General features: G+C 35.5%; 1 protein-coding gene across 6 annotated transcripts in view; it reads left to right on the forward strand.

The window, feature by feature from the left end:
- ntng1a (netrin g1a) overlaps positions 1-19,217 on the forward strand; it is a 95,168-nt gene that overhangs the window by 57,778 nt on the left and 18,173 nt on the right. For 5 of the 6 annotated variants that reach the window (XM_041277326.1, XM_041277330.1, XM_041277324.1 and 2 more), the window contains exons 4-5: positions 10,023-10,195; positions 18,017-18,043. In XM_041277326.1, coding sequence (XP_041133260.1) covers positions 10,023-10,195; positions 18,017-18,043 — 200 coding nt within the window. The remainder of the gene's footprint in view (positions 1-10,022; positions 10,196-18,016; positions 18,044-19,217) is intronic. The other variant, XM_041277329.1, reaches the window with a different exon arrangement.

Below are 19,217 nucleotides of genomic sequence, written 5' to 3' on the forward strand. Positions count from 1 at the left end.
AGCTATGCAAGTGAAGGAGATAAAATAAAACATAATAATTGTTTGTTTCCTTTCTGTACTACTCTGGTAGTCTTTGAAATACAACAATTGTTTGTACACCACGCCTCTCTGCTTCTTATACACTATGCCTGTCTGCTTCCTTGCACTGTGGCAGGAGTGGGATGTACAGCACACTATCTAGGAGTAAAAGCTGGCACATTTCAATGCTTTACATATGGTTTCTGTCAACATTGCATAAGAGACTTTAACATTTATTTCTTAAACCGAATGGGGCAATTCACACATGTTTCTTGACAATCATACCTTAGCGTGAAATATGTAGTTCATAAGCAAGCTTCAAACAGATTTGATAATAATTTATAATCACAAAGTTACAGAAATGTAAAATAAACAGAAAAGCTAAACTTACTACTGTAGTTCGTAAGCTACAAACACAAGGTTGTGTTTCTTAGATTCATGTATTGTTTAATTTACGTACCATGGATGGAAACAGTTTTTTTTTTTTTTTAACATTTATTTCAATTTTTATGCCCATTTTGGAAAGAGAAAATCCATAGGCTCTGTTAACATCACAGCTAAGGCTCCCACACATCTAATGTCAAATTTCCTTCTACAACATCCAGTAAAAACATCATCCTGTTTGGATGCTGGCTGCTGGCTACCTTGGCTGCTGCCTGTAATATCTGCAGGGAATTATCCAATATTATACAGAAAATGATCGAGGATTTACTTTTTGGCATTACATTTTTGTATAATTGCCATTGTTTAAATCCAGTCACCTAAAATGTATTCAAAGTTTTTGAATATGATTATTAATTGGCACCTAGTCCAGTGTGCTTGCATGTACTGTATTTATGTGGCAGGTAGTTTCTTGACACCAGTCTCGTGGATGATCTTTAATTTACTCCATCAGAGCAAGATGAATTCTGTTAGCTCACAATCCTAATTGGGGCTGACAGCGTTCCAGTTCAAGCCAGTTTGTTACTGTGGATGCAAACAGAAATTAATGATTTAAAATAACTTTTTTTTTTTTTAATTTGTCCCAAAGGAAGATTTAAAGTTTGGTTGAATCAGCCATATTCCATTTTCCCAAAGTTTACTTTACTAACTACAAGGGTTTTTGATACAGTGGCCCTATTTCACAAACTTCATGTGTTCCTTAAACTTTAAAAGAATTCGCCATTGAATGATAATAGAGTTCTCACTCAAATTCACTCCTTGCCATGTTATAGCAAGTCAGTTTTCTCAAATACAATATACACTAAATGTATTTTATAGGATCTTTTTTTTTTTTTTTTTTTTTTTTAAAGAGCAAAGGCTGATATTCTAACAATTGATCTGAATGGTGTTCAGAAGTTCACTGTGCATGGGCTGGCTCACATATGGTTGATGTAAGCAGAGTTTTTAAATTCTTATAAATCCAAACAGTTATAATCATCAGCCCTTTACTAGATCATGAACTGCTAATGCTTGGCTCATTATATCTTTATGGAGGCCATCAACACTCGTGTCTTTGCTTGATATTTATCAACTGTTTTTTATTCCTTAAGGCTAAAATCAAAAGGCAATGTCATTTATCATCTGTTTGTGTTTTAAACACCATGCTTCTAAACATTGACAAACTCATTACCAAACCATTAACTCAGGTCAATATGGAGTTTAGCTGTCAACTATCTCATGGAGATAAATTGTTGGAACTGCTAGTGATTTTTCACCTCAGTACTCATTTCATCTGAAAATTGGAGTACTGGAATTGCATTGTGGCATAAACTAATTTAACTAATTTCTAATGGTGATGGGAAACTCAGCAGGACTGCACATACATTTCTAAGTTTGTTTGTTTGTTGTGCCAAAGGGCTTGATCAGTTTTACCATTGAAACATGAGCCAGCATAACAGTCAAGTGATCGTGTGCAGAAACCTTCTGCATTATGGGATGTTGTCTTAAACAGTGCAAAGCAGAATAAATGCACTGTTCCCTAAAACTAAAAACTACTTGAAGCGAGTCAGGTTACTGAATCAGGTTACCTATATTTAAAAAAAAAATACCTTTGGTCATTTAAAAAAAGCAATTCAGATAAAGTAAAGTAGACATCCTTTTTTTATTAATCCCAATTTCAGATACATTTTTGTGTGAACGGAAAGATACTGTAATGATAGCTGCAATGAAAGTTTCAGGAGACAGGTGGGAGAACCTTGCAATGACAACCTGACAGCAGTGTTTCAGTCATGAGAAACAGGTACATCCACAAAGCCTCATACATATTCAGGTCGATTCTTGCGTTTCTGGTCAATCTTGCAAATAATACCAGGTTGCTTTGTTGTATCTTTCCCCAGATAGACTCAAATCAGCTACACCATGAATAACACCTCCTGTTGATGAAATGATTCTGATTTTAGACATTGATTTTCTTTTTCTTCTTATTATTCCAATTTCAAATTAGCAGCGCTGGTGACATGACTTTGTCACTGCATGTTTATGTCTCAAGTTGAACTTGGTGTGCTTTGAATGACAACTATCCTTTCTTGTCAGTAGTCTAGAATTCAAAATCCCCACAAAAAAAAGAAAACAATCTATCCTTGTAGACATCTCTGCCTTAAAGTACCACACATCTAGAGAGGCACAAATAAGTTTTTTTTTTTTTTAAATGAGTTTTAACATTGTAATTTTACTGTATGTTGGGATTTTTTTTTTTGGCCATTTACACCAGTGTCTATCTATACAATATACATTGGTCATCACTGTGTCATCCTTAACCATCAACAACATTACAGCAATACCTTGAGTACATCCTGCCTGTGTTTCTTATGACTGAATAGTGATTTTATCAAGTGCAGCATTCCTTTTCTACAAGTGTGCACATAATACAATAAATACAATGCTATTGAATGCAGTGGCTGGAATCAATACTGCATTGTCAATCATGGACCACTGGTTTAGTTGCTTGGCCAATTTTAAGTAACAATCAGCATTTGCACATATCATACAAAATGCCCCCCTCCCATCTCTATTTGCTCTGCTTGGTTGAAACCATTTACATGATGAATTTTTGTTGACAGATTTAAATGATGATTACTGTTCCTGACCTCACCTTCACACAGATGTTAATTTGGTTCAGACTTCTGTGATGAGACAACAACGTATTCACAAACACATACCATGTAATCAGTTACAGCTGGCTGTCAGCATAACCCCTTGCACAACTGGATGGGTATTAAATTGCCCCATCTCAAACCAGTTAGGTAGAATATACTTGATTATATATATGCTTTATCATTTATACTTATGGCTAACAACAAGATTGCCTGATTTTAAATATAGCATTTTCTGGCCTTGAATTAAAACATTACCATCTTTTAATCAAATACTGTACTTGTTTGTGAAATTTTTAAAACTTTTTGTTCACATTCTTCAGGAGGATAACTTAATCACTACTGTACTATTTGAGCCTGTTTAGAATACTCACACATAGAGTAAACTGTGTTAATAACCAGTTGTAATGAAAACCATTCTGTGCAGCAATGTATTCAGGGTTGCCAAATGTAGTTAATCCTCTTTAGCGACAAACTTGTTTTATGAGTTTATAGGTATAATAATTAATTCATGGTACTCCAACTGTTCCCTATAGTCCATTGTCTACAGCTTGTTTTGTTTTGAAAGTTTAGATTTACTAACAGTAATATTGTTGGGCAGTGTGCAGTTTTGTTTTGTTTTTTTTGTTTGTTTTTTTCAGAATTAATTGTTGGCTGTCTTTAAAAACTCATGTGATTGATAAAACCAGTTCAATATCAACACTCCATGAAAGCTCTAACAAACACACAGTTTCAGGGGAGAATTATCATTGGTGCACATCCCTAATACACCCCTAATGGTCATGTATATATTGGTCTCATTCAATCTTGCTTGTTCAGCGACCGTCCAGGTAAAAATATGCCGGTGACTTTGTTAAACATGCCAAACATCAATGAGAGAGTAATAACTGACAATTAAGGACACACCATGGTATGATAATCAGGCTACAAAAATAAGGGTATCCCTTTAACTTAAACTGTGAGAAATAGTCTGTTTAGTAAATTAAAAGTTATCAGTATTTATGTCTTAATTAATTTGCTATTCAGGATATCCAATTTAAATAATCTCTTTCATTGCTGCAAAGGTCCTAAGTAAAACAATGAGACTTTCTGATCAAACCAAGGTTTAATATTTTGCCAAGGAGCATTGGTGAATTCCATAGGGATAGCTACAAGCTCCTAATGGAACCTGTATTGAAAGAGGCATTGGTGGATTCCTTATTGCTCCTAAACCCCACCTCAGCAAATTGAGCAAAAGTATTATGCACAGCTGGATAAAACAGATTGCAAACACTAAACAGTCTGGCCAAAACATAAATTGCAGACTGTACAGAATACGAAGTAGAGCCTTAAGTAATAGACATGTTTTAAATACAGATATCCGCCACAGATAAATTATAGTAATGACATCTCTTAAAGTGCTTTGAGCTCATACATCCACATTATAGAGTCTGATAAAAGACATAAAACACAAATTCATGGTCGAATGCCAAGGTAGTAATCAGGATCCAAAATCCGATGCTGAGCTGTTAAGCAGCTTCATCCAATTAGAGACGTAAATCATGGCAGTCTGCCATCCTGATAAGGTTACTAGTGAGAGCAGGCCCTCTTACTATCATCAGTGAGATGTGTACACACTAGGATGCTATTATAATTTGAACCTTTTAATCTTATAGAAATTATCACCTCCTTAAAAAAAAACCCCATTACTGCCAGTTGCATCCATTGCAGGCTTAAAATGTCAGGAACTACTCCACTATACTTCACCCTGGGAAGTTCAATAGCAGAGCTGCCACTGACACAGGGCAGATTAGAGACACTTTGAACTGGAAGACAATAGATTTGTAGACCTCTGCAATGTGTTTGACTCATGGGCACCTCTTGTAAGTAACCCCTATTGCAGATGTGATGTGGCAGCTCTGTTGAGTATTCACTATTAAAACAATCTATATAAACTTAATGGTATTTACCTAAATACAAATTTAACTAATCATCTGCACTCACCTCCAGGGCACTGTTGTTTTGTTAACATTTGACTGTAAAATTCTGTTTAAATGCTGCCTAACATGATGAAGTCTGAAAATAAATAACCAGTGCTGGTGTATTTTCAATTACCAAGCTGTAGAAGGCCTCTTAGTGGTGACATAAACAATATGTAGTTACTGGAAATTAGGTCTGATTTGTTGTAACTATCTTGATTACTTCAGCACCTGTACATATGATTAAAAGGAATTGCCATCCATTAAGAAAAACTTCTGTAGGGACAGTTTATGTTCAGTAGTTTCTAGGAAAGCATACAAGTTACCTTAAAAGATTTCACCATAACATGCAATTGTATTTCAGTTTGCAAACTTGATATATGTATTTATAAGTTGAAACAAGTCATATTTTACATTTTTATACATATTGCTTAGCGGGAAAATATACAGGTCCTATAATGAAAATCTAGTCTTGAGACACGTTGTCAGCTGTTGATTCTTGGATGCATTGCTAAGAAGGGCAAAAACAAATGTATCATTTAAAAGTTACATATAAACTATAAACTTCTGTAAGCGACATACGGTAGGTGGTTTTGACCTGTGCAGATGTATTTGTGAAGGCTTAAAAACAAAAATGAAAAACATCTACCATATGTTTATTTAAGAAACTAAATCACACCGTGGGAAGTTTGTTATATAAAATCTACCCATTCTCAATAGGAGAACAATAACTTTACTTATGGACTGTCAGAAAGAAAGGTTCCATAATAAAACAGTCAACAAAATTATATCCAGTGTTTTTTTTTGTTTTGTTTTGTTTTTTCAAAGTCATCTGTGTGAGTGGGTGGGAAAGTTTTTTTTGCTAAAGACAAGTATAAACTTAGGAGGCAAGTCGATCAAACTAATTTCCCTGCAGTGCATTATTGAAACTCCACGCGCCCTCTCTGTAAATTTTGCGAAGTTGAACAAAATTGAGTTCATCGATTAGAAGGGGAAATTTAGTTAGGTAGAAGTTTGCAAACTTCGCTCCAAAAAAACATATCGCTGTAGGGAAGTTGTTGATCAACTTGCCCCCATATATATATTTTTTTTGTGTTATAGGGTTCCAGAGGACAGGGGCTTGTGGATGTGAATAGTTTGGATGAACTGCAGTAATCAGCATACTGATTGGAAAGAGATGGGAGACAACAGCCACTGGCTGCCCAACAACAGCAGAGCTACCATAGCTGTTTATTTGGTTCCAGTTCCGCTGTCATGAAATAGCTTTTCTCTTTTAAATGTAATTTTAAATTTGCATTCCAGAGGTTTTTAGCCATTCAGCAGGTTAAAAGAAATGCAGTTGTTCCATTTTATAGCAACATCTTCCTCCATCCAGTCACTGTGAAACAGGAGCCACACTGAGCTCAATAAGTATGTATAAATGACCTCTGCAGGGCTTGTATTGACTCTTTCTATACTGACTTAAGAAAAATTATCACACAAAACAAAACATTTATACTCACAAATATATGAGTTTGCAGACAGACAATGAATTTGAATGTGGCACACATCACCGATTGAAGCAAAAAAAAATAAATAAAAATAAGTGATTTAATGAGGAGTCTTTATTGCAAAAGAACCCATGAGGAACATGACATAAAAGCTTTGTTAAACAGACTTTTGTGGAATTACTAGCTGAAGTTCTATTTAATCTTCATCTCCTCTGAGGATAAGAGCGGAATAAGAGCCTACAGATTTTTTTTTTTTTATTATTTATTTTTGTTATCCTCTGCGTGCCAAGGGCAAAGCCAGTGGGGCGTGGAGCATGTCCATCCATGATACAATTTTCTGCACAGATGAATCGCTTTATCATAATTAAAATATACAAGGTGTTTTTGGATACAATTATACTGAAAAAAACATGGGTATTTTACATTCTGATTGGAAGCATTATTTATTTCTAAATTGTGTATTTTTAAACAGGAATGCATTAGTCCTTTAGGTGAGATACTTTACCCCAGATTTGTATTTGTGTTTCAGACAATTTCTCCACCATTTACGCGATACTGCATGGTTTTAATAAGTCTATTTTCTTTTCTCCTATTATTACACCTTCCCAATTGAAGGCATTACGTGTCTGATTCCACTGTACTACATGGTAGTATGTTTCCATGTCTGAAGAAATTGAAAAAGACTTCTAGTAGAAATGTTTGTTGTTGAAATTTAGTTTCTAAAATCATCACTATTGAATGTTTAATAGTACTGGATGATACAATGAAGTATGGAATAGAACTGCTTTTCTCTAAACAAGAAAACAAACACTGCCTTACAGAACTAACACTAGCCATGTAACACCAGATGAAATAACATCTACAGTTTCAGCTGTCATTTTCATGCTTTCCTTCACGTAATAACACCTGTTCAAAGGCCTTGGTGCACAGTCAAGTCGATCATTAAGAAGTGGAAGGTATATGGCACCATATAGAATCTGCTTAGAGCAAGCCATCCTCCCAAACTGAGCGTTGGTCAGAGAAGCCACCAAGAGGCTGAAAGACCTACGGCTTTCTATGGTTGAGATGGGAGAAACTGTCCATGTGTCAACAATAGCTGAGGTACTCCACAAATCTGGCCTGTATGGAAGAGTGGCAAGAAGGAAGCCCTTTCTGAAAAAAGCCCATGTAAAATCCAGCTTGGAATTTGCAAAAAGGAATTTGGGAGACTGAAAAGATGTGGTAAAAGATTATCTGGTCTGATGAAACCAAAATTAAACTATTTGACCTAAATGCAAAGCGTTATGTGTGGCACAAACCCAACACAGGACGTCACAAGCATGGTGGTATGGGGATGGGGATGTTTTTCATCGGCAGGGACTGGGAAGCTTGTCAGGGTAGAGGACAAAATGGATGGAGCTAAATACAGGCAAATCCTTGAGGAAAACCTGCTTCAGTCTGCAAAAGACCTAAGACTGAGAGGAAATTCATGTTTCAGCATTACAATGACCCCAAGCATACAGCCAAAGCAACACTGGAGTCACTTAACAACAAGAAAGTGAATGTCCTAGAGTGGCCCATTCAAAGCCCAGACTTGAATTCGATTGAGAATCTGTGGCAAGAATTGAAGATTACTGTCCACCAACGATCCGCATCCAACTTGATAGAGTTTGAACAATTTTGCCAAGAAGAATGGGCGAATATTGTACGATCCAGCTGTGCAAACTTGGTAGAGACTTACCCCAAAAGACTCACGCTGTAATTGCTGACAAAAGGTGGTTCTACCAAGTATTGACTCAGGGTGTGAATACTTATCTAACCAAGATATTTCAGTTTTTTTTTTTCATTAACTTGTTTCACAATAAAAATTCTCTTGTCTCTTCAAAGTGTTGAGTAGGTTGTGTAAATCAAAGAGAAAAAAATCCCATTTAAATGCATCAAGATTTCAGGTTGTAACACAACAAACTGAAAATGTCAAAGGGAGTAAATATATAATATAGGCACTGTACCTGTTCGTCTCATGTATGCAGTATTCTGCCTTTGCTTTATCCTGTTCGTTAAAGAATTAAAACGCAGTACAGAAAGCCTAAAGGTGGTGGCATCCCATGCAGGGATGATGACGATGTGTGTTTATATTTATATTTGTTTTTTTATTTGGGTCCAGGGTCTAGGCTCCTTATAGCCGAAGGTTCATTATAATAAAGGGCGTTATAGCGAGTTTGTACTGTACTGCAGGACTATTGTCCAGAGAGAGATTTTCTGCCCTGAGGAAGTTTTAGACCAGTAAATCCTTCATAACCCTAGGCAGATACAAGGTAATTCCCAGGAGGGGTATATTATTACTGATACACCCAATACTTGGCCAACTCTTCTCCGTTCCTCACATATGGCTCAGATCACTGTCACGAGGCACAAATATAACCTCTGCTGCCGTACATCTAAATCAGTGTCACTGTTTTATTATTAGCAAACCAGACAGTTCCAGTACTGAAAACATAATATCTTGGGTGAGAAAATGCACAAGAGATTAGCAGTGGAGAGCAACAAATAAATGGCCATACATTTCATTCCCACAGAAACTATGGATGGGATTATTAATGACAAACTTGCCAAATTGTACTGTTAGCTTGGTTTGGCTCCCATAGTTGGTCTGCTTTTGGCTGGTTTTGAAAATGAAGAAAACGATTAACCATTTAACCATAATAAAAGTATGCTCTGATATTATGTACCTATAACTGAGCCAATAAACCACTGTTTTTCCTTGGGCATCCTGTTCCGTTTTTGGCTAGTCACAATCTTCCCTTAGTTTCTGAGATCTGACACAGACATTTGGAATGAAGATTATAAATGAATGATATAGCGTTGACATCAAGGCAGTATGAGTTTCAAACCACAGCAGTGTTCATGTAAATGCAGTAAATTGATCCTCCAGCCTGGGGAACATTGCTTTGTCAAGTCTCACACAGGCACCCACACTCCTAACTCTTACTAATCCACTGATTTCTCTCAACTCTCTCTTGCAACTTGTTTACTCTTTCTTTTTCCACAATAAATCCCTGCTGATTTTACAGACTACTTCTTGACGGAGTGTTGACAGCCAAAACAATGCTTTTAGCTTTCTGTTTTTTTTTTCCAGCTCTGTATTTTATTTGCCATTATATGTTTGTTTGTTTGTTTGTTTTTACTTAGCTGGGAAGGATAAGCTCTTCTCAACAGATACAAATATTAACATGATGCTTTTTAGCCAAGCTGATTATGAGAGAACAGGTTGGAATTCACAGCTACACAGCGGTTTATCTCTTGTGAATATGATACCGACTCGTCCTTTTAATCAGAAAGAGAAATACAGAGCTTCAGCCAAACCAAAATAAACAAACAAAAAGCCATCAAGGGCAAACTAGGCTGGAAAATGTGTTTCGCATTTTTTTTTTTTATTATTATTATTATAATTGAACTTTGCAGCTAAAAAGTTGCAAGTGTTGACATTCTCTTCTTTTTGACAGGTGCAAGTGTAACCTTCATGCGAACACCTGCGTTTTTGATGGCGGAAAACTGTCTTGCGAGTGTGAGCACAACACCACAGGTCCAGACTGTGGGAGATGTAAGAAAACTTACCAGGGCCGTGCTTGGAGCGTTGGCTCTTACCTGCCAATTCCAAAGGGAACTGCGAATATCTGTGAGTAGCTTTTTACAAGAGTGACACCTAAAGTGCAGGGTACTATGTCTTGTAATTCAGTTTAAATGTCCCACCAGGGACAACAGGGGAACACGAAAACAAGGAAGGGTTGAACAGGTTTTCCATTGGGGTATGATCGTAACAAAAAAGAGAAAATATCTTCTGTGTGTCTGTATCTGTTTATTCTTAAAAGACAAAGTAGCGTACAAAAATGATGAACTGACTTGATAGTCAATAGTCCAATCAACACATTTTTATTGGATGGGTCTTGGTTTTATTTGAAAGGAAGGAAAGTAATCTAGCCATTGTGGTATTTAAAATAAATAAATAAATATATAAAACCAAAAATTTTCCATACAGCAATATTCCTAATACCTAATATATTTCTAATATCTTATATACTGCCTATATTCCTAATGCTGATAAAAATGTTGTAGATTAAATGCAGTTAAATATTCATGGTAAGAAATGATTTACATAATAAATTGATCAGGGTCCTCTTGGGAAACAAGGTGACTTACTCTCAAGGGTATATCATGGTTAAATAACATTGGTGAATAAATAAACATAATGCACATACTACTGTACATATTTCTGACACCAGCCTCTTCACCTCTATCCACTTCATTCTTAGTCTTAGTTTGTTTTCTCCCAGGGTCTTGGCAGGGGGCCAATTTGCCTATCTAAATCTAGTGCAGCTACAAGGGAGTTCTCACATGCAGCACAGTATAGACCAGATGGTTGAAAACAGGTACTTTGCCCCCCAAACACATTGTTCATGCTGAAGTAAGCCATTGCTATTTCCTGATGAATACATTATGTTTCTGTCTTCAACAGTATACTATAGGGCAATTTGTAGTTGCAATGCAAGCAAACTGAACAGTGTATTATGCTTAAAAACAAATTCCAGCATTTTTTTCAAAAATCATGTAACATGAGAAAGACTTCTTCTGGCTAACAATTCCATGAGATTACTTGTTTTTTGCTGAACATTATGAGAGACTGAGAAATGTGGTTGGATGGAGGTTAGGTGATTTAATTTACAGCATAGTATTAGCAACAGAACATTTACAAGCACACGTGTACACGGCCGATCAAGCTGAATCAAACAAAATGATTGCAGATTTTGTTAAAAAAAAAATTAAAAAATGATAGATTAATAACTGCATACACACATAGACACAAACATCGTGTTCTCTCCCAGAAAGAAAGTGAAATAAAATAATTTTAGCAAAAGCTAATGTGATTTATAAAACAAATTAGGGTCAATTTCAATGGAAAGATATTAAACATATGGTAGCCGTATGGAAACAAATTAGTTGAAAATACAAATTGAATTAGCATTTAATACTATGGTATATATCTAGTAATCTGATATGAATATGCAGGTTATCCATCACCATTGAAGAGTCTGTGAGCACACCTGCTACATATTCCATTAGAAAATTTGTTATCCAATATCTGAACCGGAAACTGAATTTCTGCCAGTGGGATAAGGAGTTACAGGGGCCCAAGAGTGAGTTTTAAAATGGGAAATGTGCTCCATTCTCACTACAAGAGTGAATGCATCCACTGAGTTCCGGAACAACAGCTACAGTACAACTATTTTATTGTACATTCATATTGGTTTTCATATCAAACATATTATTTGTGTTTAAGTATTTTGTTTAGGAATGCAGAATGTTTCAATGAGTAGGCAAGACTGAGCATCTGGGCTATAATAAATACAGTATTTTTCACTAATCTTATAGGGTAATGTGTATTGAAGTACATTAACAGGGTTTTTGGTGAAGCTTTTTGTTCTGCCCAGTGGTATATCCAAAATTATAAAAATCAAAATCAAAGATTCCAGAGAGGTATAAAATGTTAACATGTATTAGTTCCATAAAGGTCAATCCCAAGATTATTCTACCTGTACATTATGCATTGGAATGATTTAGTTTGTGTCCGTCTGAAAGTACAATATGGTAAATAGCTGTGACAATTTGTGTTATGTTTTGTTACAGAAGCAGATATATCAAGATACAATTACAATGTCAGATAATGATTATATAGAAATTAATACAATTAAAAAAAGAAAAGGGGGGTGGGGGGGATTGGCTGCAGTAGACTGTACCTGTAATTATACACTAGTCTTTCGCTAACAGCGGTTCTTATTGTTTCTTGCATAGCACATTCAATTGGCTTAGCCTAGAATGTAAAAAGGTCGCTCAAACAATGTCAATTTAATATAATGTCTTCAGTAGGGAAATAAATGCAATATGTCTGGCACAAGCTAAAAATATATGTGTGTATATATGTGTGTTGGTTTACGCTGCAAAACTAATATTACTGTAATTCCCAAAGGTGTGAACACAAGGATTTAATATTCTTCTTGAAATCATTTTCCTACACCTTTGGAGTGGCCTTCTGGATTGGATTTTGTGCGACTAATACTGACTGATTTATTAGCTTACAGGGTTTTTCTTTTCTTTTCTTGTTTTCTTTTAGGATAAGGTAGATCTTGTCTTGTTACGTAATACATCATTAAGAAATGCATAATTAAACACGTATTTCTCTGTTTTAGGCAATTCATCAATTCGTTTTTTATGATAATTTTACAATCTTACCAAAGCCTGACATATAAGTCAGTATGGAGATGCAAGTCTGAATTTACTGCACAACCCTAAAAACATGTTGTTGTGTCATTCATCATAACTAGGTAGTTGATAGGAATAACAAGACTGCATCCTTTATTGCTGGCGAGAGCTCATACATTTTAGTTTTTAATTAGTATTCATCACCACAAATGCTGCCAAAATGCCCTACCATGCACTGACATTGTTATTCATCATCTGATCTGGAGCTGTGGAGCCACACTGATGAAAAAAAAAAAAAAAACATACTCTAGTGTTGACTGACTGCTTAATACACCTTTTCAAACCTGTCCATATGCTTTCGTCTAGAAGCAGCAGGCACCTGACTTTGCCACACTTTTCATTCTGTTTGTTTGTTTGTGTTTTTTTTATTTTCAAATGTCCTTTCTCCAGAACTTTTTTTTCAGAAAAACTCACAGATGTTTTATATTTAAGACATTTTAGTTCTTTCTGGCATACAGCAGCTCTTTTTTGTGCAGATTGTGCTTGAACTGCAATAAAGACTGTGGCTCCCAAGAGCTTGCTTTTATCAGGTAAAGTTAGTATGCTGTTTTTAAGTTAAGGTCAGTTGCCTACCATAGACATATGTAATGAAGGCTAGATCAGCCAAAGTACGCATCAGCACCACCTAGTGCACAAAACTATATTTTCAAAAAAACTAAAGGAAACTAGATGGTGCCAGCACTTACTTCTATAAAGACATGTTGACTAATTTAGCATAAGTTACATATATCTATAGTAGAAAACTAGAACCAAAGAGCCTCATTCACGTCATTTGGTCTCCAATTCTTGCTTTGTTTTTTTTTTTCTGTTTTTCATTACATTTATTTTAAGTTCATAGCTATATTTACTCTACTAAATGCCATTAAAATAAGCTTCCAGTTAGCTCCCCACAAGGGCTTCATGCATCAAGGTAATACATTTTACTAAAGGTAATACATTTTACTAAAGGTAATACATTTTAAGTCTCACCTTCAACATCTGTGGAAGCTTCCCCATGAAGAAGAAAAAAACAAACAACAACCAAAAAAACCATCAGACTTAGCAGCAGCAATTAACTCAGCTATTTGATTGAGAGTTCAGGTGAGCTTAGTATATATTGCCTAAGGGCCAGGTAGCATTTGTGGTTAATCATGAGGATAAACTTGGAAGCGAGAGATGTTTTTCTTCCTCCTTTTTCACAATTATTTTCTGTGCAGTGTTTTCACACAACTGAAGCCCCCTGCTGCTTATTTTTACCGCTTTTCTATTTTCTGCACTAACTTGCATCTTTCTTCCCTTCCCGGCGCTGTGCTTACACCTTCCATTTCTCAACATTATGTTTTTTTTTTATTTTATTACTATTAATATTATTTCCTGTGGGCTTGCCACAACTTTGTTTGTTTGCCATTAACCATTCCTCCCTGTTTTTTTTTTTTTTGTTCCTTTCTTTGTTTTTTACAGTTTCTAAATATTAACTCCCCCAATATTATTGTTTCCTTAAACCGATCCGTGAAATCCCACAATGTGACTACAACTTCAACTTCACCATTTGGCTTCTTTCTTGCAAATCAATTATTCTCACCTGTCCCAGTACCTGCAGGTTTTAGAAACTGAAGCCCCCTCCAGGGGCATGACCATGCTACAACTCAATCCAACAGTCCTTTGTCAGTGCTACCTGTGCCTTAGGTGTGTGTATTGAGTTTACAGCGCCACTCTCACACCCCTCCTGGAAACGGGTACCTTTGTGGCTCTGCAAGAGTGCCCTCTAGTGCATTAGTAGGATAACTGCTTTAGTATGGGCCTCTCTTTACAATACATGGAAGTTTGAAGTTAGTATCATTGCTTCTGCCTAGGAAAACATGACTATCAGGTCCTTGGACAGTACCAGACTTGTAAAGGTAAGGGTATCACTTAGCCAGGTAGCTTTATTTGAGTTGCTATGCTGCTCGTCCTTTGCAGGTAGAGATAATTAAGTACCATCAGCTATATTATAGTAAATTATATTAAATAACTGTGTCAGCAGTGGATATTCAATTAGGTGGATTCATTTAATGTCATGTTACCAACAAGACCTGAAGTCACAAGTAGTATACCGTTATATGGTTTACTTTTGTTGGCATAATTGTCTTCTATAGAGAAATTGTATTTCAGCCAAGGCCTTATGTTAATTGAATAATACTCTACAGGGCTAGAATGAATGCTATTGTTTACATTTAGTGGACTGGGATAAACACACATTCAGTAGAAATGAAGTTCAGTAGCAGAACAGGACCGGCTATAGATACATCATAATTCAATTTCATAATTACATGTTACACAGGCATTAATAAATTCTCAGCAGACAAAAATACCAAACTTTAATGTACAGGAATGGTCTGGAAATACAATAAGCTAACATCATTTCTACAGAATGCTTTATACAGGTTTATATTATGCACCTTGCATGACTGAAGTGTGTACAGTCTGATAAAGGAATAATTGAATTGATAAGCCACTGTGATATTTGTTTAGATGTTTTTCATTTGTTTCTAGGGCAGTTGACACCTTTGACAGGTTTCAGTTATTGTAGCTTTTAGTGTGGACTTGGATTGAAATGATCAGCACCTCCCAGAATTCTCAATTCCAGCTCCTGCTGGATAACGAAAGTGCAAGCCCGAATTATTACATTGTAAAATATCTGGTTTAAGTAATGAGGCACTCAGAGCCTGAAGATGAGAGGCAAATTAGCTGTTACATTTTCTACTTGTAAATACTGTAAGTAACCTTGTTTGCATTTATTAATTTGGACTTTTCTGTGTCAGCACGTTATAGTTACACTTTTCCAGTTTTCTTTTTAATGGTAATTAATCATTTTTCTTTAATAAAATCTAATTTGTCAGTACTGTAGCATAAGAGGCATAAGAGGCATAAAAGATACATAATTGCTATACAGTTTGTGTTTCACAAACCAGTGGGATTAAAACTGGAAATAATTTTTAAATGTTGAGGATAAATCCCAGTTCAATTATCTGGGTTGATTCTTAAAGAAAGATGAGCTTTAAGAGAATATCAAATTATTAGTTGACTATATAATAGATGTGTGAACTATATTATCCAGAGCATATGCCTTCTCAATACAATACAAAACAAAACAAAACAAAATAATTCCAATCACATTTAAACTACTTGTGCTACCTTAACAGATCCTGAGAACTGGAGCAGAAAAATCAATGAGGTGCCTGATCAACATGAGCAACCATATGCAGTCTTATATTTTTTTGTTCAATTACATTTGTATTGCTGAGTGTAAGAAGCTAACTGTCAGGTGCGGTGAAATGAAAAGGATGGTGATAGAAAATGAATCTAATAAAGTGGCACATGATCTTCAACAGCTGGCCCAAGCTGCATGTAACCCATTATATAAAAGAGGTTTGCTGCTGGTACATAAATAGATACAGATCTGCTGTAAAAAAACAAAAACAAAAAAAAAATTGTTTTGGAAACCCAAGAGTGATTAGTTATCCAAACCATGATCAGTTTATATAAAATAAAATAAGTGTATAAACTGGGAATATATTCAACAATAGATTACTTTTCTGGAGAGTTGCAATCCTGTGTTTTCACTTTTCTTTATGCATACAGCCTAATAGACTGCGGTACAGATATAAGGAATAGACTAAATGTCCACACCCACCCCCCCCCCCCACCCCCCACCCCCCCCCCCCCCAAAAAAAAAAAAAAAAAAACACTTGCATGACAATTTCAGTATTCTGTCAGTATATCTGATTACTGTGCTTCACACAAGTGATTCAAATCATCCAGGGAAGGTAAAGTAAATTGAACAATTAGACATTTTCCTTGATAAAATAATGAATAACCATACATTAGTGAGTAACTAGAGGTGTGTATGGCAACAGTTTTAAACGTGCACTTACAATTAACTTTGTTTAGCAACACACTGAACAAACACTATCACTCATCATTCAGTTTAATGTTCAAGGACCTTTATCTAGGAATTGCTGCAGTTGAAAATTGGCCTTGCTATTCCCACTATCATCTTCATCTGGTGAATTTGAAACCTGAATGGATATAAAAAGAAACAAAGACATTGAGATTATTCAAAATCTGAAACGCATACAGCATTTAAAACTAGAATAACTTGAATTCCCAGTCTTGTTGACTACACTTTTTATTTTTGCATTTTATTTGTATTATTATTTTAGCCAACATCTTGACTCAGCACACAAGTGTCCTCGTGTTGTGACCTGCTTTATTTTAAAGAAGGTCATAAATTTGGACCATGACTATGCCTGTCTGGATCAGAAAGAGAGATGGGCTGATTCTTGGGATATCGATTGCACATAGCAGGGGGTGCATTCCTCTCTGATGCTGTTAATGAGTGCCCTTCAGGGAGGAAAGAAAATAATCACAAATCCTTGAAGCCAAGAACGCAGCTGCCTAGTTACTCGTCTGATGCAGACATCACACAGATGTTGGTAGAGTTCCAGCTAAAGTGCTCTGTTTAGAAAATGCACATACTGTATATACACTTTTCTATAGACTCCAATGTGTTCCCCCTGCAGTGTTTCCTAACTGCACACCAATATTGTTTTTAAAACATTGTTAACCTACCATATGCAAATTGTGATTAATCTGTGAAAAAAAAAAAAAATGGTGCCATCAATGTGACTGTGAACGCATATTTCATTTTTATATGTTGGGTTAGACTGACAGCTCTCAGAAATCGCTGGAAGTCCAGGGGTCAAATATAGTGCAAAACACATTTCTAATTAAAATCAAGGGCAAATACAGCACCTTAAAGGTTACAGATACATAATTTTAGCCACCATATTAATTAGTTTTGTACATCCCTTACTTTGTTCTTGGCTCAGCTGGCAGCTGTCACTTAGCAGTAGTCATTTCTTAAAGGTAATAATGGGCTAAAGTAGAAGAAGGACCCTGACAAGATATTAATAATCAAGAGTTTTAGACAGCCTTACAAAAATGAGGTTTTAAATATGCTATGAAGAATGGAGAGCGAGCATTACTTCACTACTACATAATAACCTAGATCCTTATTGCTATTGTTCTTTTTACAGTAAATTGTACAGGTAAATTTTGCAGGAAAAAACTAATGCTAAAAGGTTGCAATGTCACTACATGGTATCATATTTATCATACTGCATAACTGTTTCATTAAACTATATTTTATTTTTTATTCTAGGTATTCCCAATAACCCTGGTCCAGTTAGTAAGTAAAAATCCACGAGTACAAGCTTTGCTTTGCCCTTTAGTGTATGAAGTCCAATTGCAGCCCAATATTAATTTCTGTGTTTGTTCCATTTCGTCCATAGATACATTATAGTACATTAAGCAGTTATATGAAATTGAATTACAAGCATACTTAATGATAACTGTACATAATTTGATTAGCATTATTTCCTGTTATTGCAGGGAACAGCAATGCGTCTCAGACAGAGGCTTTTTATTAAAATGAATAGTAATAATTATATTTGGAAAGAACACATATTCTGGCAGTGCAAAACTTGCTGATTATTTAGTTTGGGGGTTTGGTAAATTTTTAAAACTGCATTGAAAACAAAATCATTTTTTTTAATAACAAAACTAGGATTGTCTGGCAGTATGATGCCAGAAAGGTCTTGGTAATATAAAATAGTTCAGTAAATCAAGGCATTGTCTTTTCCAGCCAGTATTCCCTGGAGCAGTGTCGTGTGTAGAGTTACAAAAGCTGAATGACTGATTAGAAGATGAGCCACGCAAGTATGGCATAAGTCTCAGTGCATTTAAAGCCTTGCATTTAAAGCCTAAAGTTAAAGTTAAAGAAATGACAGGCTTTTGTTTTCTGAGAATACATATTTGTTTTAGCAATTCAAAAAAAAAAAATAATAATTTAAATCCAAAAAAAAAATTTATGGGGGAGATCTCAAAACAAGTGAAATTACCACAGAAATGGATAATGGGTTAAGTGGAGCTTTAAAAACCTATGCTGGTTGTTGTCATTGTTTTTTTGTTATGTGCATGAACTGTATTGCAATTGTACTGCATGCTTTTCACATTATTCAAACATCATCCACCACATTTGGCATTTCTTTCTATTGGTAAATGTTTGCTTTTGAATTCGGGAAACTCAAAGGAATGTATAGTATCTGAGGAGAGCGAAAAGTACGCATTGTTGACAAGTGGTTGATGATGCCAGATGGCATTGGAATCTTTGACCTAAATATGTTTGTTTTTAAGGACTTTTCTAAGCCGCTATCATTAAATCTCTTCCAGCCTCTATAGCAACCTCAACTAAAGGGGTTGGAAAAAACAAATAACAGCTAAATCCACTTTATGAATCACCTCACTGGAATGCTGTCCATTTTCAATGCAGCGTATTTTCTAAAAGGTGCCCGTCATCTCAA

This window comes from Polyodon spathula, chromosome 18 (genome assembly GCF_017654505.1).
Source record: "Polyodon spathula isolate WHYD16114869_AA chromosome 18, ASM1765450v1, whole genome shotgun sequence".
Classification (NCBI taxonomy): Eukaryota; Metazoa; Chordata; class Actinopteri; order Acipenseriformes; family Polyodontidae; genus Polyodon; species Polyodon spathula.